The sequence below is a fragment of the Natrix helvetica genome (genome assembly GCF_964273705.1).
Source record: "Natrix helvetica genome assembly, chromosome: W".
In the NCBI taxonomy this organism is placed as follows: domain Eukaryota; kingdom Metazoa; phylum Chordata; class Lepidosauria; order Squamata; family Natricidae; genus Natrix; species Natrix helvetica.
This window is the reverse complement of record NC_138555.1, coordinates 86,405,897-86,429,404: the sequence shown is the minus strand read 5'-3', so window position 1 is coordinate 86,429,404 and position 23,508 is coordinate 86,405,897. Positions and strand designations below refer to the sequence as shown.

The following is a 23,508-nucleotide window of genomic DNA, read 5'->3' as shown; positions in this document are numbered from 1 at the left end:
TGCTTTGACGGGGGGGGGGCTCCGCTGGGCTCTGACCTTCGACCCTCCGCCTCGACTGAACGCCCGGCACGTCGGCTGACTTCCGCCGGAAGTGCCCTAGAGCCGCTCATTCCGCCACCCCGCTTCCAGACGACCGGCGATTCTACGCATGCCCGCCTGCGCGCGCTCTTCCTCCGTGCCCTCCCCCTCGGAGGGAAGGCGGAGCGCCGCCGGGGGACAGAGCTCCGCCCTCCCAGCCTGCGCGCGTGCGCAGTGCGGTGGCCCTCTCCTCTGGGCGCCGCCGAGTCGGAGCTAGGCGAGCGGCGGGTGTCTCGGAGGGTCGCTCGGCCGAACGAGCAGCGCGATGGGCCCGTAGCCGAGCGGGAAGGAAGCCGTCGCCATGGCCGACCCGGCCCCCGCCCGCAGCCTGGACGACATCGATCTCTCCGCCCTCCGGGTGAGTGGGCCGCCCGCCGCCCCCGCCCCGCCAGCCGCCTCCCCTCCGCCGACCCCGGGGAGAAGGGCCCGGCCAGGCCGCGGAGCCTCTCCTGGAGCCCCTCGGACGCTGCTGGGGGAGGGCCGCCTCTGCCTGCGGGGGGGGGGGGCTCGCTGGAGGAGGGCGGGGGGGCTGCGGAGGCCCCCGAGAGGCCTGGAGGGGGGGGGCTCCTCCTGGGGGGCTCAGACACAGCGCCCCCCTCTCGCCCCGGTCTCTGGGGGAGGGGCTTTACACAGCCCCCCCTCCCCCCAAGACCCTCCCGGTGGGGGCCCTGAGGAGGGGGAGGGGAGCCGCCAGCCAGACCCCCTCCCTCTGCGCCTGCTGGGGGCTCCTGCGGGGTCTCCGTCGGGGCCGAGGGGAGCGGAGCCTCGCAGGCCAGGCCGGCCCCGCTGCCGGGAGAGAGCCGGGTGCGGGCAGCCGAGGGCCGGCCCGTCTCCGGCGCTTCATCCCTAGAGGGGGGAGAGGGGCCCGGGGAGAGCCGGGCAGGGGCCGCGCGGGAGCAGCGCCCTGGACCCCCCCCCCGGGCAACTCTTGGCGCTTGCTTGGCAGACCGGGAGCGCCCTGAAGCCAGGGCTGCCGGCCGAGCCCCGGTGGCCGAGGGGGCCCGTGTTGGCCCGGGGAGGGAGGGGCCCTCCGGCTGCCCTTCCCTCCTGGAGCCTCATCCCGGCAGCACCTGCCAGGGAGGGAGGGAGGGAGGGGCGGCGGGGACGGATCCCCCCCCAAAAGCTCTTTCGGCAACTGACCTTCAGGCTCCTCTGGGGGGAGGGTGCAGGGTCGGCCTGCTTCCCCCCTTTAGAGTAGGGGGTTTCTGTTCCTCCGCCCTCACCCCCAGCGAGTGGGATGGCCAAGGAGTGCTTGGGGCTGCTGGGAGTGGGCCTTCCTTCCCTCTGGGGGAGCCCTGCTCTGCTTCCCTCCTGACCCTCCCGAGGTAGTCTAGGGCAGCCCCCCCTCCCGCCCCCCCCCCCCGGACCGCCCGTCTGTTTATGCCTGGATCCCTGCTGTGGAGGGGCAGAGCAGAGCCTCCCCTGTGCTCTGCTTCCTTGTCCCCAGAGGGCCCCTCCCTTTGCCTTGGGCTCCTGGCCGATTCAATGGCCACCGATGGAAATTTCCCCTCCCATCCATTCAGGAGACTTGGGGGCGGCTGAGTTGGGGCTGCACCTGCTCTACGCCTGAAGCTGCTGTATCTTTCCAGCCCCAGCGCTGGGGGTGGGGGGGAGGCTGCTCCCCACCCCTCTGCCGTTCCTCCCCCCCCCGTGTCTGTGGGAGGGGGCTGCCGCCTGCTCCCATCGCCCGGCCTCTCCGTCCGCCTGGGAGGGCTCTGGGTGCTGGACTCCCTCGTGCCACCTTGCCCGCTTGTTGCTAGGGAGAACTTGTTGACTGCAGCACGTTGCCCTTCATTGAATCACAATCTCCCCTTTCACGCTTGCCTACGCTGCCAGCCTCCCCCCTGGACCGTCCCTGCAGGCCCTGCCGCCCTCTGAGCCACCGCCAAGCCCAGAGCGGGCAAAGGGCGTCCCAGCACTCGTGTCGACATGCAGCCGTGGGGGGAGGGGTGGGTCTCCCGCAGTGGTCTGGCCGTGGGGACCGGCCTCCCTGCTGGGCCACTGGGGGGCTCTGGTCCTGTAGTGGGCCTTGGGAGAACCCAGTGGCGCTCCAAGGGACCCCGTGGGCAGCAGGGGAGCCAGGCGGGGGCCCTGGGCCCTCCTGGAAGCCCAGAGAGGGCAGGTGGGGCAGGTGGGCCGGCCGGCTCCCTCCTGGCTGCTGCGACTGGGGCCGTTCAGCTGGCTCAGGCTCCCACCCCCAGGGAGATGTGGAGGGTGGGGCCTCTTCCTTTGTGGAGGGTGGACCTGCCCAGACCGGCTTTTCTGTCTGCCTTTCGCTCTCTCCTCCCCCCCCCTCTCTCCTGGCCTACCTGGGGGGTGAATAAGCACCTGGTGGGAGGAGGGACCCTGGCAGCGGGAGGCACTCCTTGACCCAGCTGAGAAGAGGCTTAAATGGGGAGGAAGCCCCCCCCCCATGGCATCCTACAGGAGGAGCCTGGTCAGGTGGAAGGGCTTTGGAAGGCCCCTTTCTTCCCCCTGGCTTAGCCCACCTTGGCAAGGCAGCCACCGATGCCATCGCATCGTCCTACAAAGAAAAGGAGGCCTCCTTCCCCTCCCTCCCTTCCCTTAAAAAGGCAGTTTTTGGCCTTGTGAAATTGTTCCACGGGGGGGGGGGGGGTTGATGCAGGCTGGACCCCTGCTCTGGCCTTGCTTCCAGGGTGTTTCCTCCTCCCCCCTCTGACCTTGGCAGGACCTCGCCTCCTCCTTCACCACCCCCACCCTGTGGTGGGAAGGCAAGACAGGCTCCCAGGTGCCCGTGGGCACTGCCAGCAGGAGGCCCAGAGCCTCTCCTGCCCAACCCGCCCGGGATGGGCGAAGCCACCCGAGCCCAGCGTGGCTGGCAGGCCGGGCGAGGTTAAGGAGGCGGCGGTGGGCCTGGCTTTCAGCCAGAGAGTTGGAAGTGTGGCATCTGTGAGGGGGCCTCTATTTTGGCCAGGGGGCTGTGCTGAACCCCCTCCCCCAATCCCCCCTCCCCTCTCTCCAGTGGCCACTGGGCTTCTTGGGGAAACTGGGCTCCTTTTGCCCCCTTATAAGCCTTGGTGACGGGAGGTGGAAGCTGCCAGGCCAGGCCTCTTCTTCCACCCCCGGCCCAAAATCTCCCTGCTGCACCTGGCTGGGCAGACAGAGAGACAGGCAAGGCTGCCCCAGTGCTGAGCTGAGCCAGAGCTGCTTCCCCCCCCCCCCCCCCCCCGTCAAGAAGGCTGCCATGGAGATGAAGGCAGCCACCGTGGGGGCGGAGGCTGGCAGGCTTCCTCCCCCCCCCCTCAGGCACGATTAGCAGCCTCTCTGGAAAGGCAGGAGGCTGGGGGGTGCCCCCCCCAGTGAGAAGTGGCAGCATAGCCCCTCCCCTCGAGGGGGGCAGCTGACCGACTGGGGCCACGCAAAGCCCTTCGGTCCTTCCCTGCTGTGCACCTTGGAAGAGAGGAGGTGCCAGTCCATAAGAGCCTGCCCAGGGTTGGCACAGCGGGTGTCATGCCATCTGCAGAACTGGGTGGGGATGGGGAGACGGCCTTGCCCGCTGTCGGGAGCAAAGGTTGCCTTCCTCTTCCCAGGGTGCCCGAGGCAGCTGCCAGGGAGTGTGTGTGTCCCCCCCCCCCCCCGGCCTGACCTGGGAGATGGCTGGGCCTCCCACCCGCTTTCCTGCGGAGGACCCTTGTGCATGGGACTGGAGGCCCAGATGAGTCCCTGGGATGGGCTGAGGGGGGTCCTCGACCTGGGCTGCCCACTGATTGCAGGCAAAGGAGAGGCTTCCATCCTCCCACCCCCCACCCGTGCCTGGTGTGGGCTGGGCTGGTGGAGGGAGGCCGTGGGATGGGCAGCTGTTAGCTCATGTCCCCTCGGTCCCTCTTTGCCACCCCCAAACCCTCCCCACATCCCCCCACGCAAGAGGGTTGAGGAATCCCTCCCTCCATCACCACCTTTGAAGGGGGGCTGCAAGGGACTGACCCCCCCATTCCCTCCCTCCAAAGGGACCCTCGGCCTCCCCCCTTTGCTTCAGATTTCTTCCCTGGGGGGGGGCTGAGGAAGAGTGGGGTCAGCGAACTGGGGAGGGGGTCTTATGAGCAACATTGCAAAGAGAGGCCTGCACTTGGCAAGAGGGGGTGAGGGTGGCAGGCAGTAGAGGCCGGAGACCTGAAGGTGTCATAAAGCCCCTTCCTTCTTGGGTGCTGGATCCCGGGGGGGGGGGGGAAGAGAAGGGGGGCGGTGTCCCAAGGGCAGCCGCCTGTCAAAGAAGCAAAGGGAGCACAGCTGCACTGCATTGTCTTGCTGCCCCCCAGGGAACTCTGCTGTGGAGCTTCAGAAGAGGGGGCCAGCCCCTGCCCTCCCTGGGTCCTCGGGGGCAGCTGGGAGGGCCGAGGCTGAGGGTCCCCAGGCCAGACATAGACCGGGGGAGGGGCGGGGCGGTGGGCTTCTCTCCAGGATTCGGCTATGGGCTGGGGAGACCTTCCTTGCCCCCCCCCCCCGTGCTCAGCTGGGAGGCCCTCCCCCCCCCCCCCAGGCGTAGGGCCTAGGGGGCAGCAGCCTTCCTGAGCTGAAGGCCGGAAATGGGGGCCAGGTTGCGGCTGAGGAGGCCTCCGGATGATTTCAGGGAGCCTGGATTGGGGTCGAGCCGCTTGGGCCCTCCCCTGCCTTCTAATGAGAAGCTATTCATAGCTGCCCTGGGGGATCCGGCCCTCCGTTACCCTAGATTTGAGGCCGAGCTCCGCCCTCTGCAGGGGACCCAGAAGGAAAGCGGGGCAGCCGTGGGGAGGGCTGGGGAGGCTCAGGGCAAGCAGAGCCTGGAGGAAACGGGGCCAAGGTGCAGCAGGAGGCCAATTGGGGTCGCAGGAGGCCCTGGCGGGACAGAGCCCCCACGGCCCCTCCCCGGCTGCCCTGGGGCAAAGGCTGGAGTCAGCCGGAGGGGAGGGGGCACTGTTGTCTGGATACCGGGGTGGGGGCAGGAGATGGAGGCCCCGGGCTGCACCAGGAGGGGGGGGGGAGGCACCCTAGGCAGAACTAGCTTTGGGGCCGAGACAAGGACAGTGTCCGCTCTGGGGCAGCCCCCTTCTTTGGCCTCTGCTGGCCAACCCATCTCCCCCGGGACTGGCCTTCCTTGCTGTTGCTCAGGAGCGGCTGCCTACATAGGAGGTGCCCGCACGGAAGGGCCTCTGCAGGTAGTGGGGGGGGAGGTACAGGGGGGTCTCTTAGGACAAGATGTACAAGACTGGAGGGGGGGGTGTAGGGAGCTCGCAGCTTTTTTGCCTCCCCAGGCACACACACACACACCTGTTACCCCCGGGTGCCTCACGCTGGCATTCTATATTGTGGGCGCTTCCTGGGTGGGCAGCCTCGGCAGACCCAGGGGGCTCAGCGGTAGGCCTGCCCCTTGCCCATAGATGGGCAGGAGGTGGCCTTGACCTCTGGGCAGCTGCCAGGGTCTCATCCAGCACCTCCTTTCCCCCTCCCCCCCCCCCCCCCGCAGGATCCGGCTGGTATATTTGAGCTGGTGGAGGTGGTTGGCAATGGCACCTATGGACAGGTCTACAAGGTGAGTGACCGCGGGGGGATGCGCTGTTGTTGGGAGAATCCATTGCTGCTGTGGGGGAGGGCCGGGCCTTTCAGGAGCCTTGTGACCGGGAGGGGGGACACACGGGCCAGCCCCCACGCCTGAAAGGGTCTCCTGGGGGGGGGGGCTGCCCATGCCCCCCCCATGGGACCCTGGGGGGTTCTGGCAAGGAAGGAGAAGGGGGCCAGGGTGCCCTTGAGGTCAGACGTCCCACCCTATGCTCCTGGGCTGTGAGCCTCTTCCCAGCATCCCTGGGGCAGCCCCCCAAGCAGCTAGGGGGACCTGCTCTCCTGGGCCCCTCCCAGCTTCCCCCCATGAGCCCAGGACAGAATGGAGGGCTGGGGGGGGCTGGAGTGGAGGGGGCTCCTGGATACTGGGAGGGGGACAGTGCAGACTCCTCACCGCCTAAGGGCTGCCCCCCTCCCTCCCTCCCCTGCCTGCCCCCCCTTGAGAAGCAAGGCAGAGACCTTCCCAGGGAAGCCACCAAGCACACACACACACACCCCGTTAGCCTTGACCCAGCAGTCCAGGGCCGGAGGGTGGGGGAAGGTTCCTCTCTGGCGAGATTGCTTTTCTTTTTGCTGACCCCACCCCACCCCACCCCCACACCATGTTGGAAGCAGCCACAAGGCCCCTCCAGATGCTCTCTTCGTTTCTCCCCACACCCTTTTTAGGGGGGCGGAGGCAGGTGAGAGGAGCAAGTCACACACACACCCCGATTGTCGAGGGGACCTTTGCCCCCTGAGAGGGGCTCAGACACCCCCCCCCACCAGGGGGTTTGGGGTGGGGAAGGAGGGGAGGGGTTCTGTGGAGAAGGTGGGGTGGCTGGGGGAGGGGGGGCAGGGAGGAGGTGTACAGATCGCTCTCTCCACAGTGAACGGGCGGGCGAGGGGGGGGCTTTTCAGCCCTGGTCCCCTTGAAAGGAAGCGGAAGGCGGTTGCCAAGCAACAGCTGCCCACGCCAAGCTGCATGGCAGAGAAGACAATGCCAACACATGGCTGAGGGCAGGGGGGGGCTGTAAAATCGCCCCGTGGCTCTCCTCCCCCTCCTCCAACAGTACACCCAACTACTGGGGGGGGGGGTGTCTCAGCGAGGCTGCTGCCCAGCAGTCCGGATCTGGGTGGGGAGGTGTCTCCCACTTTCTGCAGCAATGGCTGCCCTTCCTCCGCAGCAGCTGAGTGGGGGGCTGTGAAGGGGGGTGCAGATGAGAGCCCCCCCCCCCGTGAATGGAGAAAAAGCGGTGCTTGACCTACCCCTCCAGCCAGCCTTCGGAGGGAGAGGCAGCCCTGGGGCCCCCATTGGCTGTGGAGGGGGGGCTTGGCCCTGGGTGTCAGCAGGAGTCCCCCTGGGGCCCAGATTGGGGTGGGGGGCTTAAGAGCAAGAGGGGCCCAGAGGCATATTCTGGACTCCCACCCTGCCAGCCTCCCTCCTTTCCGGTGCCAGCGAAAGCAGCTGCTCCCCCCCAGGCAGAGCCCCGTCCAGGAGGGTGATGGGCTAAGCCTTGGTGGTGGGTGGCCCGGGTGGGAGAGCCAGGCCAGGAGGACTCCGGGGCTCCCTCTGCTGGCCCAAAGAGCTCACAACGCAGCAGGTGCCTGCAAAGAGAGCCCCCCCTCCCCTCTAGATTGGCGGGGGGGGGCGAAGAGCCAAGAACGGCTTATCCTCGGGGGGGGGGGGGGGGGCTGAGCCCAAGCAGCTCTCGCAGGCAGAGCAAGAAACGGGGGTTCCAGCCGGGGGGGCTTTGGGGTGAGGTGGGGGTGGGTAAAACGCCTGGAAGGGCCTCAGAAGTAGTGTTTGGGCCCCAGTGCCAGGGGCCACACAGGCCGGGCGCCAGATGCAATGACCACCGAAATTGTGGGGGACGCAGGCGGCCTTAGACCAGAGCAGGAAGCAGCAGGAGCCCCTTTTCCCAAGGCTTCTGGGGCGCCCCAGAGCGGAGGGAGGGCCGGGTGGGACGCCTCGAGAGGCAGAGGGCCACCGGCTGACTCCGTCCTCTCCTCCTCCTCCTCCTCCTCCGCCAGGGCCGCCATGTCAAGACCGGGCAGTTGGCTGCCATCAAAGTCATGGATGTCACGGAGGTAGGCGCTGGCTCAGCTTCCCTCGCCCCGGAAGGGCCGGAAGGCGGGCAGGGCCACCCTGAGCCAGCCGGGGGCCACCAAGGGAAGAGGCCGGACTGCTGCCGAGCCCACATGGGAGGGTGGTCTGTGCTCTTCTGATTCCTCCTCCCCCCCCCCCCCACCTGCCTGAAAGGACGAAGAGGAGGAGATCAAGCAGGAGATCAACATGCTCAAGAAATACTCCCACCACCGCAACATCGCCACCTACTACGGGGCCTTCGTTAAGAAGAGCCCCCCCGGGAACGACGACCAGCTCTGGGTGAGGCCAGTGGGGGTCCCCCCCGAGAGCAGCCGGCGGGCCGATCGAGCTGCGGTGTGGCAGCCCTGACCTCCCCTGCCTGCTTTTCCCCAGCTGGTGATGGAGTTTTGCGGCGCGGGCTCCGTGACGGACCTTGTGAAGAACACCAAGGGCAACGCCCTGAAGGAAGACGGCATCGCCTACATCTGCCGGGAGATCCTGCGGGTGAGGAGGGGCTCCTGCGGCTGGGGGGGAGCTGGGGCAAAGCACCCCCTGCACAAGGCCTCACCTCCCCCCCTCCCCCCTCCCCCCCAGGGACTGGCTCACCTCCACGCGCACAAAGTCATCCACCGGGACATCAAGGGGCAGAACGTGCTGCTGACAGAGAACGCCGAAGTGAAGCTGGGTAGGTGGGCTGCCGTGCTCCCCCAGGACTCTCTGGAACCACCGTCCCCACCAGGCCCCCAGAGGGAGGGCTGGGCCTCCCTTTGGGGTTGCCCCAGTGGGGAGCACTGGAGGGCAGGGGGGGGGGGGGAGCTGCGCCTGTCCCAGGAATGTCAGGAGGGGGAGGGGGTAGAATCTGCCACAGGCTGGACTGGGCTTCCCAGGCATCCCTGGGCACGGGGGCTCCCCTGGCACAGCTGTCCAAGGGGGTGAAGCAAGAGCCAGCTGTTCAAGGAGAGCCTCAGGGATTCCCCTGGCCTTCGGGGGCATTCTGTGTGCATGTCAGACCCACTGAAGCTTCCGGGCTTTTCCCCCAGGGGGCAGTGCCAGAGCCCCAAAACTTTAGGGCCCCGACACCTTTCCACGGAGAGCAAGCGCCAGAGCTGATGCCCCCGGATTGGGCTGGCGGAGGTTCACCTCCGCTTGGCTCCTCTGTCCCTGTCTAGATGCCCCCCCACCCCCTGAGCAGCCCCCCTGCCACCGGCTGAGGGTCTCCCTTGACTGTGGGAGCAGCACTTGGCTCTGACCAACACCCCCACCCCCAAGGACTCGAACCCTGCTCCCCCCCCCACCCCGGAGGTTGAGGGGGTCCAATGCTGGGAGAGAGCATCAAGGCCCAGGAAACGGGGGGCGGGGGTGGGTCCGGATGCCTTCTGCCCAGGAGTTGGCTTCCCAGGGCGGAAGTGGACAAAGGCTGCCAGGTCCAGGGGGGCCCCTGGGTGGAGACCCTGGTGCTATTCCTGGAAGCAAGCGGCTGCCCCCTGCCCACAGAGGGGGGGGGCGGAATCCAGGCAGTGGGGGGCTTTGTCCACTCCTCTCCAGCCGGGCGTCTCTGCAGGGGCCGTGGGCCCAGAGAAGCAGAGGCTTCTTTGCCCTCTGAGCCCCACTTCAGCTCTTTCCAGGTCCTGAGTGGGGGGCCCTCCATAGGGGGGGTGGGGTTGAGCTGCAAAGCCCTCTTCTGCCAGCCCTCTCTGGAGACCCTCTGGATCCCAGAGGAACCTCAGCCAGCCCCGCTAGGAGCCACCCACCCCCTCACAGAGGCCCAGGGTTGGCCAGGGAAATGTGTCCGGTCATGTTTTCAATTCCTGCCTCATCTGCAAGCAGAAAGCCAACTCACAGGTTGCCCTGGGCTGTGCAGTCAGGGCCAGGAACTCCTGAGCGGTACCAGCACCCTTTCCCAGTGCCCGGAGGAAGCCTTGGGAACTCCTGGCCTCAGGAGGAGGCTCCCGAAGCACACAGAGAGCCACTGCTAGAGAGCTCAGCAGAAGCCGCAGAGTTCCACCCGCTGGCGCCCTCAGCTGGCATCTCCGGGGAAACGCTTCAAGGGCCACAGAAACCATCACCCCAACCGCCCCCTCCTCAGCCTGGTTGGCGTGGTTCCTGTCAGCTAGGAAGCTGAGGCAGAGCAATCCCTCCAGGCCCGTCTCTTCATCTGCATCGTACTGGGGGGGGGGGGGGGGGGGAGGGGAGGCACGCTCCCCACAGCCTGGAGGACAGGGGGCCCAACAGGCCAGCCGGCTGGTTTAGAGGAGCCAGCCTTAAACAACTGGGGGAACCCCCCTTCTCCCCTCACCTGGGCTCTTGCGGATCTCTGGACTGCAGGACCATGGGGGGCCCCTGCAACCTCCCCACAGGCCCCCGGGAGAGGAAAAGCTGGTGGGGCTGGGGTCTCACCTGATGGGGCTCCTGGCAGGTTGTTTATTTGAATTGGGGTGGGGTCCCATCACCCCAGAAACTGCCCCGTGGATGAAGCTGCTCTTGTCACCTCTGGCTTTCCGTAGTTGACTTTGGGGTGAGTGCCCAGCTGGACCGCACGGTGGGGCGTCGGAACACGTTCATCGGTACCCCTTACTGGATGGCACCAGAAGTGATCGCCTGCGATGAAAACCCTGATGCCACCTATGACTACAGGGTAGGTCTCCAGGAAACCAGCGGGGGGCGGGGCGTCTTTCGTATCAGAGGGGCCCGGGGAGGTGGGGGGGGGGTGTAGGAGACTTGGGAGGAGCTGGCGAGCGCAAAGGAACTGGAGCAAGGGTGGGGGAGACATGGCTGGCTGGACCATGGCTCAACAGCCCTCACACAGCTGCCATCGTACACCAGCTTAGCCTTTGCCAACTGTCAGTCCACCATGAACTGGGGGAGGGGGAGGGAGCTGGATGGGAAGGCTACAGACTCATTGTACAGTCCAGAGGCAGCACCTCGAGATCAAAGCTGGGATTAACCAACCAGCCCCTCAGCAAATTATTCAAATATAATTGGAGAATAAAGGACCAAGGGAGGAGAGGGACTCTACGGGGAAACCAGGGAAGTTGGGCGCGTGAACTTCAGTTCTGGTTTTGCTCTACTGTCATCCGCTTGGCTTTTAGTAAAGTAAACCTTTTGCTACAAGTGGAGTCCAGGGTCTCTCGTAACTACAGGAGTAAATTGGAGTAGATCTGACATCCTCTCTCCCTCCTCCTTCCTCTCTGCAGAGCGACATCTGGTCCCTGGGGATCACGGCCATTGAGATGGCCGAAGGAGCTCCTCGTGAGTGTCTGCATCAGCATATCGGGGCCCTCGCTTTTCTAGGGCGGGATGGGGCCCGTTAACCCTGGCTCTGCTCACCTCTCCTCCTCTTGCAGCCCTGTGTGACATGCACCCCATGCGTGCTCTCTTCCTCATTCCGCGCAATCCTCCACCCAAGCTGAAGTCCAAGAAATGGTACGTCTTCCCTGTGGGCAGCGAGGAGGCAACGAAGGCTGGGAATACTTTGTCTTGTCCTTCTGAAGGGGGTGGGGGAGGATGCATGGCAGGGGGAGACCGTGATCACCATGCCCGATGGAGAGCCTTCCAACTCTGGGAACGGCCGAGTTGGGCTTACGGGTGCCGGCCTCCCTTGCCCCTCGGGGTGTGGGGGCTGGGGAGCAGTGTAACCGCAGCCCGTTCCTCCCGCTCTGGGGTAGGTCCAAGAAGTTCATCGACTTCATTGACAACTGCCTGATCAAAGCCTACCCCAACCGGCCCCCCACTGAGCAGTTGCTCAAGTTCCCCTTCATCCGCGACCAGCCCACCGAGCGACAGGTCCGCATCCAGCTCAAGGACCACATCGACCGCACCCGCAAGAAGAGAGGAGAGAAGGGTAAGTGGGGTGGGGGGGGTCTGGCTCCCGGGCAGGCAGGCGGGGTGGGGGGTATCTGGGTCTGCACTGGGATGGACACCTCTTGCTATTCCCTCCGGCAGACGAGACGGAGTACGAGTACAGCGGCAGTGAGGAAGAGGACGACGGGCGTGGTGAGGAAGGAGAGCCGAGGTACGGAGTCCTCTCGTTCTGACCCTCCCTGGGGAAGGAGCCTCAGATGTGCCTCTGGGCAGCCAGCTGAGCCCCTCTCTACAATCCCCCACCCCCAGCTCCATCATGAATGTCCCCGGGGAGTCCACCCTGCGGAGGGAGTTCCTCCGCCTGCAGCAGGAGAACAAGAGCAACTCGGAGGCTCTGAAGCTACAGCAGCAACTGGCCGCCCAGCACCGCGACTCTGAGGCCCATATCAAACACCTACTGCACCAGCGCCAGCGCCGCATCGAGGAGCAGAAGGAAGAGCGCCGGCGAGTGGAAGAGGTGGGCCAGAGGCTCCCCCCCCCGCTCTTTCATGGTTGGCCCCGAGAGCCCGCCGGGCCCCCTGCGCTCACTTAGCCACCCGCTTCCCCCCCTCTGTCCACAGCAGCAGCGCCGAGAGCGAGAGCAGCGGAAGCTTCAGGGCAAGGAGCACCAGCGGCGCCTGGAGGACCTGCAAGTGATGCGCCGGGAGGAGGAGCGCCGGCAGGCGGAGCGGGAGCAGGTGGGGTGGGGGGACTCCCCGGTGGGGCCTTCCTGCTTCCCTTGCTCTGCTGGTGCCCCTTCCTCATCGGCTCCTCCGCCCCGCCCCCCCCTCCGTCCCCCAGGAGTACATCAGGCACAAGCTGGAGGAGGAGCAGAGGCAGCTGGAGATCCTGCAGCAACAGCTCCTGCAGGAACAGGCCCTTCTGCTGGTGAGGCCGGAGGGAGAGGCGGGGGGGGGTCGGCCTGCTGGGCAGGGGCTGCTACCCTTCCCCCCCCCCCAGTCCCGGCAGAGCCTCCCCTGGTTGTCCTTGCAGGAGTACAAGCGGAAGCAGCTGGAGGAGCAGCGGCAGTCGGAGCGGCTCCAGAGGCAGCTCCAGCAGGAGCACGCCTACCTCAAGTCCCTCCAGCAGCAGCAGCAGCAGCAGCAGCCGAAGCCTCTCTACCACCACAGCCGCAGCAGCGCAGCCGCCCCCGAGAAGCCCCCCTGGGCCCGTGAGGTGCCTCCCTTGGCAGGGAGAGCGGGTGGGGTGGGGGAGCAGAGGGGGCCGCAGAGGGGCAGTGGGCCAGCTCAGTCTCGCCCCCAGGTGGAGGAGCGGGTCAGCAAGGAGAGCTCCCCTTCGCTGGCAGCCAAGACCAAGCTGGGAGGCCCTGGGCAAGACGTCGCCCCCCAGCCCTGTGCCGAGTCGGGGTCCCTCGCCTCATCCTCCCAGACGCCCCCCATGCAGCGCCCTGTCGAGCCCCAGGAGGGGCAGCACAAGGTGGGCCCCCTCCCTCCCCTCTCCCCGCCGTCTGCTCCGCTCCCTCCTCCTCCTCCTCCCCCTCCCGCCACCATCCCAGCTGCTTCTTCCCATCGGCTGCTTCTCCCATCGGCTGCCCTCTTCCCCTTCACCCCCCCCCCGCCAGTGGCTGGAGCAGGAGGCTGTGGGGCCCGTCTCCCCACCTGGGGGCCCCAGGGAGACACATGCCCCGGCCCCGAGAGTGGGGGAGGTTGGGCAGCTGAGCCCAGGGCTGGGGTGTCGGGCACTCCCCACCCACCCCTAATCCTGCCATCAGCCCCGCCAGCCTGGGAAGCCGCCCCCCCCCTGACCCCTGCACACGGCCTCTCCCTCCACAGAGCCACCTGGCCCACCGCGTCCCGCTCAAACCATACGCTGCCCCCGTCCCTCGCTCCCAGTCGCTGCAGGACCAGCCCAGCAAGAACATGGCTGCCTTCCCTGTCCATGACTCCGCCTCCTCCTCCGCCCCGCCCCCTCCTCGCGGGGGCATGATCCGGCAGAACTCTGACCCCACTTCTGAGGGGCCTGCCCCACAGCCGTCCCGGCCCAACACTGATCAGCGAGGACCTTGGGTCAAAATGGACCCCAATGGCCCTCCCCAGGTAATCCGTTGGGGAACGGGGGGGGCATGGCACAGGGCGCCCAGGCCGAGCTCTGGGGTGGAGAGACCCAGCCCCCCCTCCCCCCTTCTGGACCCCTTCCTGCCGGCATTCTGGCACACAGGGGGGGGGGGGGGCTTTTCTGTACGCAGAGTCCTTTTCTGAGAGTTTCCCTCAAGTCCTTGGCAAAGGGGGGGGAGTGATGGTGTTCAGCTGGGAAGGCCCCCCCTCACCCTCTCCCTTCCCCCAGGTGCCCCAGCGGACGTCCTCCATAGCGACTGCCCTCAACACCAGCGGAATGACCAGCAGCAGCACGCGGCCAGTCCACGCTGTCCGAGCCAGGTGGGTCCTCCCTCACCGCTGCCTATTGAGCCCCTCCTTCCCCTTGCCTGGACTGCCGCACTGCCCGGGATCCCCTGCCCTCCCCTGGACAGGCTGCGGGAGACGGTCGGGCCTGGCCGGAGAGCCCCGAGGCTGGCTTGCCCTGTGGCTGAAGCGGGGCCTTGGGGGGCAGCCGCTGGGGAGGAAGGCAAAGGGCAGGGGGGCTGGAGGGCACGGGAGCCACTCTCTCAGCGCCAGGCTGGAGCCCCTGCTCACCCCCCCCGGCCCCTCTGGATCCCACCTGCCCCCGTGACGCCTTGTGCTCCCCTCCGCAGGCCCCGTAGCAGGTCTACGTGGCTCCTCCACATGCAGAGCCGGCTGGAGAGGGGGCCCCAGGGGGGGAGCCCTTTGCCGGCCCCTCCTCTCCCCCCACCTGCCGGCCGGACCCCTTCTGGGCCAAACACCAGTAGGTAATGGATCCGCTGCTCCCGCCGGGGCTGCTGGTTGGCTTGCTGGTGTTTCTCCTGCCTGGGGAGGGCTTGAGTGCCGCTGCTGCTTCTGCCACCGCTAGGCTGGGGCGGTGGGGGAGGGGGGCGGGGGGCTGAGCACAGCGTCTCCCTCTTTCCCGCCAGCAACCCCGACCTCCGGCGGAGTGACCCCGGCTGGGAGCGCGGGGACAACCTGCTGCAGTCGGGGGCTGCCAACCTGCCCCAGGCCGGCTCCCTGGAGCGCAACCGTGTGGCAGGTGAGGCTGGACTTGGGCTGTCTTGGAGGAGGGTACGGGGGGGGGAGGGGGAACTGCAGGACCCCACATCCCACAGGAGCGATGGGCCTGGCCCCGAGCGTCTCCCACCCGCTCTTGCAGCAGGCCTTCCCCCTTCTCGTTCTCCGGCTGGGAGGAGGGCAAAGGGAGCGGCAGCCTCTCTGCTCGTGCCCAAACTGCCCCCGCCCCCCCGGTCTCTCCTGCAGCTCCCCTGAAGCTGGAGGGCTCCCCCATCCTGTCCCAAGGCAGGAAGGCCAAGGCGGACGACCATCGCTCGCGGCCGGGGCGGCCAGCAGTGAGTAGGAAGAGGAGAGCTTGGAGGGCAGCTGAAGGGCCCCAAAGGAGCAGCCGTGCCAGGGAAGGGGCCCCCGGAGGGAGGGGGGCTGGGGCGGCCAGAGACCGGCAGATCAGCAGAGAGGAATTTGGGGTGAGGAATGCAGGAGGAGGAGGCTTTGTGGAGGGAGCAGAAGGAGAGGCAGCCCCCTCCCCTCGTTTCCTGTCCCTGGGGCTGCAAAAGGGCGTCCGAGGAGCAGCCTAATGTATTCCTCCCCCCCCCCCCTTCTTTCTTTTTCCTTCTGCATGACTCAGAGCTATAAGCGGGCAATTGGTGAGGTTAGTGCCACCTCCCCACCCTCTGCCTCTCCTCCCCTGGCAAAGCTTCGCGGCCCCCTCCCCATCTCTGTCCCCTCCCCCTCCACTTTCTTTTCCCTGTGCCCCTCCCTCCCTCCCTCTCAGCCTGGCCTGCCCCTCCCTCTGCTGAGTCCTGTGTCCTGCTGGGCAGGAGGGGGCAGCCAACTGCCCATAACTCCCCGCTCTGCTATCACAGCCGTGTTCTTGGCAACTGGTGGTGGTGGGGAATTGGCCCCTCCCAACACCCCCAACGGTTTGGCCCTTTGATCAATGTCCGGACCCCCCTCCTCCTCCCCCCCTCTAGAATTTCGTCCTGCTGAAGGAGCGCCCAGAGGAGGCGGCTCCCAAGCCGCTCAAGAAGGCCCTAGACTACTCGTCCTCCAGCGAAGAGGTGGACTCCAGCGAGGAAGAGGAGGAGGAGGAGGAGGAAGAGGAGGAGGCAGGCGAGGGGGAGCGCTCGGAGCCTGGCACGAGCACCCCTGGGGCCAGGTGAGGAGCTGGGGGCGCAGGGGGGGGGGCTCGTCCTCTCTTCCGGCGTCCTCCCGGGCTGACGGTCTCCTCCGGCCCTGACGCTCCGGCCGGCTTTCTCCGGCTGCAGGGATGGCGACACGGACTCGGTTAGCACCATGGTGGTTCACGACGTGGAGGACTTGACGGGGGGCAGCGGGGGCTCCGAGAGCTCCTACGGCGAGGGCAGCATGCTGGTGCAGCGGGTGAGAGGCCTATCCTGCTGGGAAGGTGCCCAGGGCTTGCTGGGGGGGGGGGAGCCAGCCGTGCCCCTCTCCTATGTGCAGCCCAGGAGGAGGGTTGGGTCCTCAGGCTCCCCCGCTCGGCTCTCACAGCCACGCGCTCTTTTTTTTTTATTTTTATTTTTGAACATAAAAGACAACATTAAAAAAATGTTCATCCATTGCATACAGGATGTTGTTTGGTTGCAAGTGTGCTTTTGCACCCGTATTTTCTTTTTTGTTTTTCTTCTTTTTTTTTATTTTTTTTTAATAAACATTTATTTATTTATGTAACAGACATATACAGGTTATCTTATTAGGAGTAACATTTTCTCCCTCCCCCCACCCACCCCCCCATTTCCCCACCCTAACCCTCCCTAACCCAACCCCTGACTTCCCAGATAGAGTCAGAAGCATAGTTACCAGCAAATCTGAAAAACAAATATCCCAATAACAATATGCATATATCAGAATAAGAACAAGATAATACAAAAAAAGACAAAAAAAAGGAGAAAAACCATCATAACCTCCTTTCCAAAACCATTACTACATATTTATGAAGCATTTCTCAACCAAATCCCATAGACACTTCCTTTGAACCGTACCTTAATTTTACAAAATCAATCCAGGGATACCAATCTATAGTATACTTATCGTAAGAGTGATCTTTTAGGTATACAGAAATTTTATCCATTTCGGCAAAATTTGCTACCTTAAGTATCCATTCTTCTATAGAGCATAATTCTGCTTTCTTCCAATATTGTGCTATCAGCAGTCTAGCTGCTGTAATCATATACAATATTAATTTAGTTTCAGCAACAGTGCAGTCAGGTACTATGCCCAATAAAAAAAATTGGGGAGCAAATTTAATTTTTCTTTTAAGAATCTTCTTCTGCATTATCCACCATATTTTAATCCATAAAGCCTTAACTTTCTTACAGGACCACCAAATATGAAAGTAAGAAGCGTTTGAACAATCACACCTCCAGCACTTAGGATTGTAATTTGGATACATTTTAGACAGCTTAGCTGGATCTAAATGCCATCTATAAAACATCTTGTAAAATTTTTCCCTTAAATTCTGAGCTTGCGTAAACTTCCCATTTCTAATCCAAATCTTCTCCCATGTATCTAACATTATAGGTTCCTCTATATTCTGTGCCCACTTTACCATACAGTCCTTAACTAACTCAGAAGCAGAGTCTCTCTTTATCAAAATATTATATATTCTTTTAATATGAAATTGTCCTTGGTCCCTAATTTGCTCAGTCAACTCATCATACGTATTCTCAATACCTATCCTCATATCTTCCTTAAACCTAAATTGTAACTGTTGATACTGAAACCAAGTCTGAACAATCTTTTTATCTTTTAGTTCATCTATCAACTTTAGCTCCCAATGATTATCTACCCAATCCAACAGTTGAGCATATGTAGTTTCATCGTGCCTCTGTGTTATACTAATATTTTCTATCATATGCCTTGGTATTACCCAGTCAGGAATCTTACATTGCATATTTGGCTGATACTTCTTCCAGACTCTTAACAACGCAGACCTACATATATGCGTTCTAAAAACAAAATCTGCTTTTTACCATACATTAAATACGCATGCCAACCATAAAGCAGATCATATCCTTCTAGATTAAGAATTCTCTCCTCCGTCATATTTATCCAGTTACTAATTGCTCCCAGGACAGCTGCATCATAATACAACATCAGGTTAGGCATTTTCAATCCTCCTCTCTCCCGCACATCTTGTATAATCTTCAACTTAACTCTGGGTTTTTTCCCATCCCATATAAATTTATTTATGTCCCCTTGCCACTCTAACAAAGTAGCCTCTCTTTTAATTATTGGTATCATCTGAAACAGAAATAAGAACCTCGGTAGTATATTCATCTTAACCGCAGCTATCCTTCCTAAGAAAGACAGCTTCAGTTTCCTCCACGAGGCCATTTCTTGTTGAACCTTATGCCAAAGCGGCTCATAATTATTTTTATAAAGTTTTGTATTGGAGTTTGTTAAATAAACCCCCAGATATTTAACTTTTTTAACTACTTCAAAACCCGATAACTGCTGGAGTCGTTCAGCTTGAGTACTAGACATATTCTTAAGCAACATTTTTGTCTTAGAATAATTCACCTTAAACCCCGAAACCGCCCCATAATCCAGAATCTCATGTAATAACGGTTCAATAGATTGTATAGGTTTCGAGATAGTAAGAACTAGGTCATCAGCAAAAGCTCTCAATTTATATTCATGATGCCTAATCCGAACACCTTGAATCTCTGTAGATTGACATACCCTAATCAACAATATTTCCAATACTAATACAAAAAGACAACATTAAAAAAATGTTCATCCATTGCATACAGGATGTCGTTTGTTTGCAAGTGTGCTTTTGCACCCGTATTTTCAATTACATATACAATCCCAGTTTTTCCATCCGATATAGCCAAAAACCCTCACTTTCATTGTGCAGCATATGCTCAATTACGATTAATATTTCTTTCAATAAGCTTAATTCTCTTACATTCTTCATTGTCTGCTTAACACCAACGTACCTTTATGCAATCCTTGTCTCACAGCCACGTTCTTAGCAACCGGGGGGGGGGGGGGAGGAATTGGGCCCTCCCAAGACCCCCAATGGCTTGGCCCTTTGATCAACTTCCCAATGATGCCTGGTGGGCTGCAGTGTAATCGGGGAGAAGGAGAGGGGGGGGCTGCCTCCTCTTTGGCCCGGCCCTGTCTTGAGCCCCCTCTCTCCCCTCTCCAGACCCCCGAGGAGGAACGTGGCCTCCTGCACAGTGACAGCAACGGCTACACCAACCTGCCTGACGTGGTCCAGCCCAGCCACTCGCCCACGGAAGCCAAAAGCAGCAACGGCTCCTCCTCGCCTGCCAAGGACGTGGCCACCGACGTGAGTGGGTAGGGAGCCCCAGGGGGCTGGAGGAGGGCCCTGGCACAGAGCCACAGTCATTGCCTCGCCAGGGCTCTGCCTAGCGCCCTCGGCATCGGCCGCTCCCTTGGCACCGGGATCACGCTGGCCACTTTAGGTGAGAGCTGCTTGGCCCTCTGGGAGCATCCCCAGCCTGAGCCCTCCTCTCCCTCCTGCCCTCTCCCGCCTGCAGTACCAGTCGCGGGGGCTTGTCAAGGCGCCTGGCAAGAGCTCCTTCACCATGTTTGTGGATCTGGGCATCTATCAAAGCTCCCCTGGGGGAGGAGACACCATCCCCATCACTGGTGAGTAGCGGGGGAGGAAGAGATGGGTGCTGCGTGGCCACTCCTGGCGCTGACTGTCGTGAGGCTGGGCTGCCCAGGGGACTCTTCCCGGATTTGCAGGTGGGCCGAACGCGGGCTCGGTGCCTGAACCGGAATGGCCATGGGAGGCCTGGGGCTGTGCCCTCCGGTTGGTAGGTCTCCCTGGTCATTTCCACTCCGTGTCTGCCCTCCTGTGTGGGTGGAGGGCTCTCCTGGCCGAGGACTTCGGGCAGCAGCCTCGCCATAAAAGTCACCACCTGTGAAGTTCCCGGCCCCTGAGCCTTTCCTCTTGGCCTCCCCCATTGGCAGCATTCGACCCTGGGCGGCTGGAGCAGCTGCAGCTGGAGGCCCGGAAGGGCTCTGTGGTCAACGTCAACCCTACCAACACGCGGCCTCACAGCGACACACCGGAGATCCGCAAGTACAAAAAGCGCTTCAACTCGGAGATCCTCTGCGCGGCCCTTTGGGGTGAGAGCCGGATGGTGGAGAGGGGGGACGGGGGGGCTCCCGGGCCAAGATGCTCACTGTCTCCTTCCCCTCCCCCCCCCCCGGCGGGATCCACAGGGGTCAACTTGCTGGTGGGCACCGAGAACGGGCTGATGCTGCTGGACCGCAGCGGGCAGGGCAAGGTGTACAGCCTCATCAACCGCCGGCGCTTCCAGCAGATGGACGTCCTGGAGGGCCTCAACCTCCTGACCACCATCTCAGGTCAGGGGCGGCAAGCGCGAGAGGAGGGATCCCCTCCCAAGAGGCCCCCTCTGCTCCCTTTGGGTCCTCCGCTTCCCCCTTCCCTGCCTGGCAGTGACCCCTCCGCTGCCCCTTCCCTGCCTCTCTAGGAAAGAGGAACAAGCTGCGCGTCTATTACCTCTCCTGGCTGCGCAACAAGATTTTGCACAACGACCCCGAAGTTGAGAAGAAGCAGGGTTGGACCACCGTGGGGGACATGGAGGGCTGCATCCACTACCGCGTGGGTGAGCAAGGGCCCGGCTGCGGAAGGACGCCCCCTTGGGGGCTCAAAAGGAAGAGCATCAGGGTCTTCCCTGCCTCCCCTAAGCAATGGGAACTGCCGGGGGGGAGGGCAGGGGTGCCGCTCTACTCCACTTGGGGGGGCCCTCTGAGGGTCCGGCCCTGATGGGGCTCCCTGTCACCCGCAGTGAAGTACGAGCGGATCAAGTTCCTGGTCATTGCGCTGAAGAGCTCGGTGGAGGTCTACGCCTGGGCCCCCAAGCCCTACCACAAGTTCATGGCCTTCAAGGTACCGCGGCCGGTGGGTGGAGGGGCCGGGGGAAGAGGCTGCCCCCCCCCCCCCCGGGCAGCTCTGGTGAGTGATTTCCCTCAAAATCCCCTACCCCCCACCCCCGCAGTCCTTTGCCGACCTGCCGCATCGGCCGCTGCTGGTGGAGCTGACGGTGGAGGAGGGCCAGCGGCTGAAGGTCATCTACGGCTCCTGTGCCGGCTTCCATGCCATTGACGTGGACTCGGGGAACAACTACGACATCTACATCCCGGTCCACGTGAGTCCCCAGGGAGCCCCTCTGGAGGAGTCCGTTACCCTCCCCGCTGGCTTGTCCCCCGGGGCCAGGCAGGGATGACGGCGGCTCCTTCTGGGCCCCCAGATCCAGTGCCAGATAACCCCCCACGCCATCGTCTTCCTGCCCAACACGGAGGGGATGGAGATGCTGCTGTGCTACGAGGATGAGGGGGTCTACGTCAACACCTTCGGCCGCATCATCAAGGACGTCGTCCTGCAGTGGGGGGAGATGCCCACCTCTGTCGGTGAGCCCCGGAGGACGGCCTGGGTCAGAGCCCCGGGAGGGGAGGGGAGGGGGGCGCTCTGGACACCCTCAGACCACGGAGGGCCTGCCAGGCCACGCCCACCCTGGGGACTTTGTTGAAGGCCTCGCTTTACGGCCATTGGCTCCGCGGTCGTGGTCCTCGGAGCTGAGTCACCTGGAGAGAAGCCTCACGGGCGCAGGGGCACAAGTGGGGCGCTTGGCACTTGTTCTGCCCCCTCCCTGCCTCACCCCCTTTCTGACCCTCTTGCCCCCAGGCAGCAGCCGCTTATCTCCCTCTGCCCCATCATCTCAGGGCAGAGTCCTTCCACCCGATTGGCTCTCCGGGTTTCCCCCAAATGCAGCCCCAGAGGTTGCCCCACACTCTACCTGGCCACAGGGCGGGGCTTTCTGAAAAGATGGACTCCGATTCCTCCTGCCTCTTTGGGGGCTGCTGGCTAAGGCCATCGCTCCCCCCCCTCCCTCCCCCCGGAAGTAGCTCCTCTCTTGCTAATTGCCCAAAGTCCGAGCCTTGGGAGGAAGCCCCCTCCCCTCCGTCAGGACTGCCCCCTCCCTGCCAAAGCTGATGGGCTTCCCCCCACCCTTCCTTCCTTCCTTCCTTCCTTCCTTCCTTCACTGGGGGACCCCCACCCACCCACCTTCGCTCCTTTCCCTCCCCAGCGTACATCTGCTCCAATCAGATCATGGGCTGGGGCGAGAAGGCCATTGAGATCCGCTCGGTGGAGACTGGACACCTGGACGGCGTTTTCATGCACAAGCGGGCACAGCGGCTGAAGTTCCTGTGCGAGCGGAATGACAAGGTGGGTCCCTGGGGACGCTGAGCCTGGCCGGGACCCCCGAATGAGGGTGGGGCTGGGGAGGGGGCCCTGCCGGGGTCCTCCCCCCGGGCCCCCCTCCCAACGGCTGTTTCTCTCCCCCCCCCGGCAGGTGTTCTTTGCCTCCGTGCGCTCGGGGGGCAGCAGCCAAGTCTACTTCATGACCCTCAACCGCAGCTGCATCATGAACTGGTGAAGCCGCCGCTCGTCCAGCTCCGGCCAGAGGGACCCCCACCCCCGGCCTGTCTCCAGACGCCCAAGGACAGTCTCCTTCAGGGGAGGGGGAGGCTTCTGGGAGCCCTCCGGGGCAAAGCAGACCCTCTTGGAAGGGGCTACAGAGACCCCCCCCCTCCACCCACCATGCCTCTTTCCTCCCCTGCCCCCCTCCCCCCAAGGGCCCCCACACATTCCATGGCAGCTGCAGGTGGAGAAGGCCGGCGGGTGGAGGAGGGCACTCAGTCGGAGCCCCTCCCCTGTGACCCCAGGACCCCCCCCCACACACAGACACACAACTGGAGGAAGAACAGCCCTCATCCCAACTGCAGGGAGGGGGGTGAATGATGAAACAAGTAAGACCTCCCCCTTATACCCTCACACACTCGACCTTCTGGCAATCCCCCCCCCCCCGTTGTGATCTGGGCATCATGGTTCCCCCACCCACCCCTCTCCTTTGCGCTCTGGAACCCTTGAGAGGGGAGACTGGCTGCTCTCTGGGGGATCCTTCTCCCCCCCCCCCCAAGCCAGCCCCCAGGTTTGGGCTCCACCTGGATGTATATCTGGAATTTTCTCTCCCAAAGACCAAGAGGGGAGCTGTGTATATTTTGCTTTAATTATTCTTTTGTAATGGCGACTTAAGTAATTAACTAATGAAGCACTTTAATGGCCCAGCTCATCAGGTTGGGCAGGGGGCACCTCAGAGGCCTGGGCCGCCTTTCCCTCCCCCTCCCCCACGGAGCCCTCTTTCCCCTTCCCCAGGCAGAGGCCCTCTCTGCTTTGGGCCCCCTCCCACCGCCCCCCTTCGCCCCTCCCTCCCTCCCTCCCTCCCCTTTGGCTAGGCTCGGTTGGGGTGCTTCCAGGGGGCTTTGCCTGGTGGCCGCTGGTGCAGACGCAGGGCAGGCAACGGCTCCTGCTTGCCACTTGATTCTCTTGTGCAGTTTGCTTGCATTTGTATATAATCCCCTCCCCAACTTCTCTGTGGAAAAGGGACCCCCCCCCAACCCCCCAACCCCCCCCCCAGGGATCAGTGGTGGCCTTGGCATTTCATCTCTTGATAAAGAACCAAAATCCTCCCTCTGCGGCTCCGGCTCTTTCTGTGCTGCTGCGGGGATGGTGGGGAGGGGTCTCACGGGGGGAGGCGGCTGCACAGGCCTTGGGAGAGGAGGGGGGGGGCGGGGGTGTCTGCCGCCCCTGTGAAGACAGAGCAGGCTGTGAGCAGGATTGTGAGGGAGGGGGGATGCAGGTGGGGGGGGGCTGGGAGGAGGGAGGCTCCTTTTCAATGGTCCAAACGCCAGCTGACCCGAGACTCGGCCCTTGACTGGAACGGCAGCCATCTTTGGCCTGGGAGGGAGGCCGCTGCGTTTTCTCCCCAGAGACTGATTTTGGGG

At 63.2% G+C, this 23,508-nt stretch overlaps 1 protein-coding gene across 5 annotated transcripts; it reads left to right on the top strand.

The window, feature by feature from the left end:
* The first annotated feature begins 164 nt into the window (after window positions 1–164).
* Window positions 165–23,195, top strand: LOC309400457 (misshapen-like kinase 1). 5 transcript variants are annotated; one of them, XM_081968966.1, is made up of 34 exons: window positions 165–436; window positions 5,540–5,605; window positions 7,642–7,698; window positions 7,871–7,996; window positions 8,090–8,200; window positions 8,291–8,381; window positions 10,201–10,331; window positions 10,891–10,945; window positions 11,041–11,119; window positions 11,362–11,537; window positions 11,639–11,708; window positions 11,807–12,014; window positions 12,121–12,234; window positions 12,338–12,424; window positions 12,530–12,712; window positions 12,800–12,973; window positions 13,330–13,593; window positions 13,841–13,932; window positions 14,247–14,381; window positions 14,544–14,656; window positions 14,881–14,969; window positions 15,263–15,286; window positions 15,609–15,793; window positions 15,903–16,017; window positions 18,812–18,955; window positions 19,167–19,278; window positions 19,606–19,764; window positions 19,861–20,004; window positions 20,133–20,267; window positions 20,451–20,551; window positions 20,661–20,810; window positions 20,913–21,072; window positions 21,750–21,889; window positions 22,017–23,195. In XM_081968966.1, the coding sequence occupies exons 1-34, from the start codon at window positions 380–382 to the stop codon at window positions 22,098–22,100; spliced, it is 4,131 nt and encodes a 1,376-aa protein (XP_081825092.1). In that variant the 5' UTR covers window positions 165–379; the 3' UTR covers window positions 22,101–23,195. The 5 variants fall into 5 exon arrangements, with proteins under 5 accessions (XP_081825092.1, XP_081825091.1, XP_081825093.1 ...); XM_081968965.1 differs by having other exon boundaries at window positions 166–436; window positions 12,118–12,234; XM_081968967.1 differs by lacking the exon at window positions 15,263–15,286 and having other exon boundaries at window positions 166–436; window positions 12,118–12,234.
* Window positions 23,196–23,508: the final 313 nt, after the last annotated feature.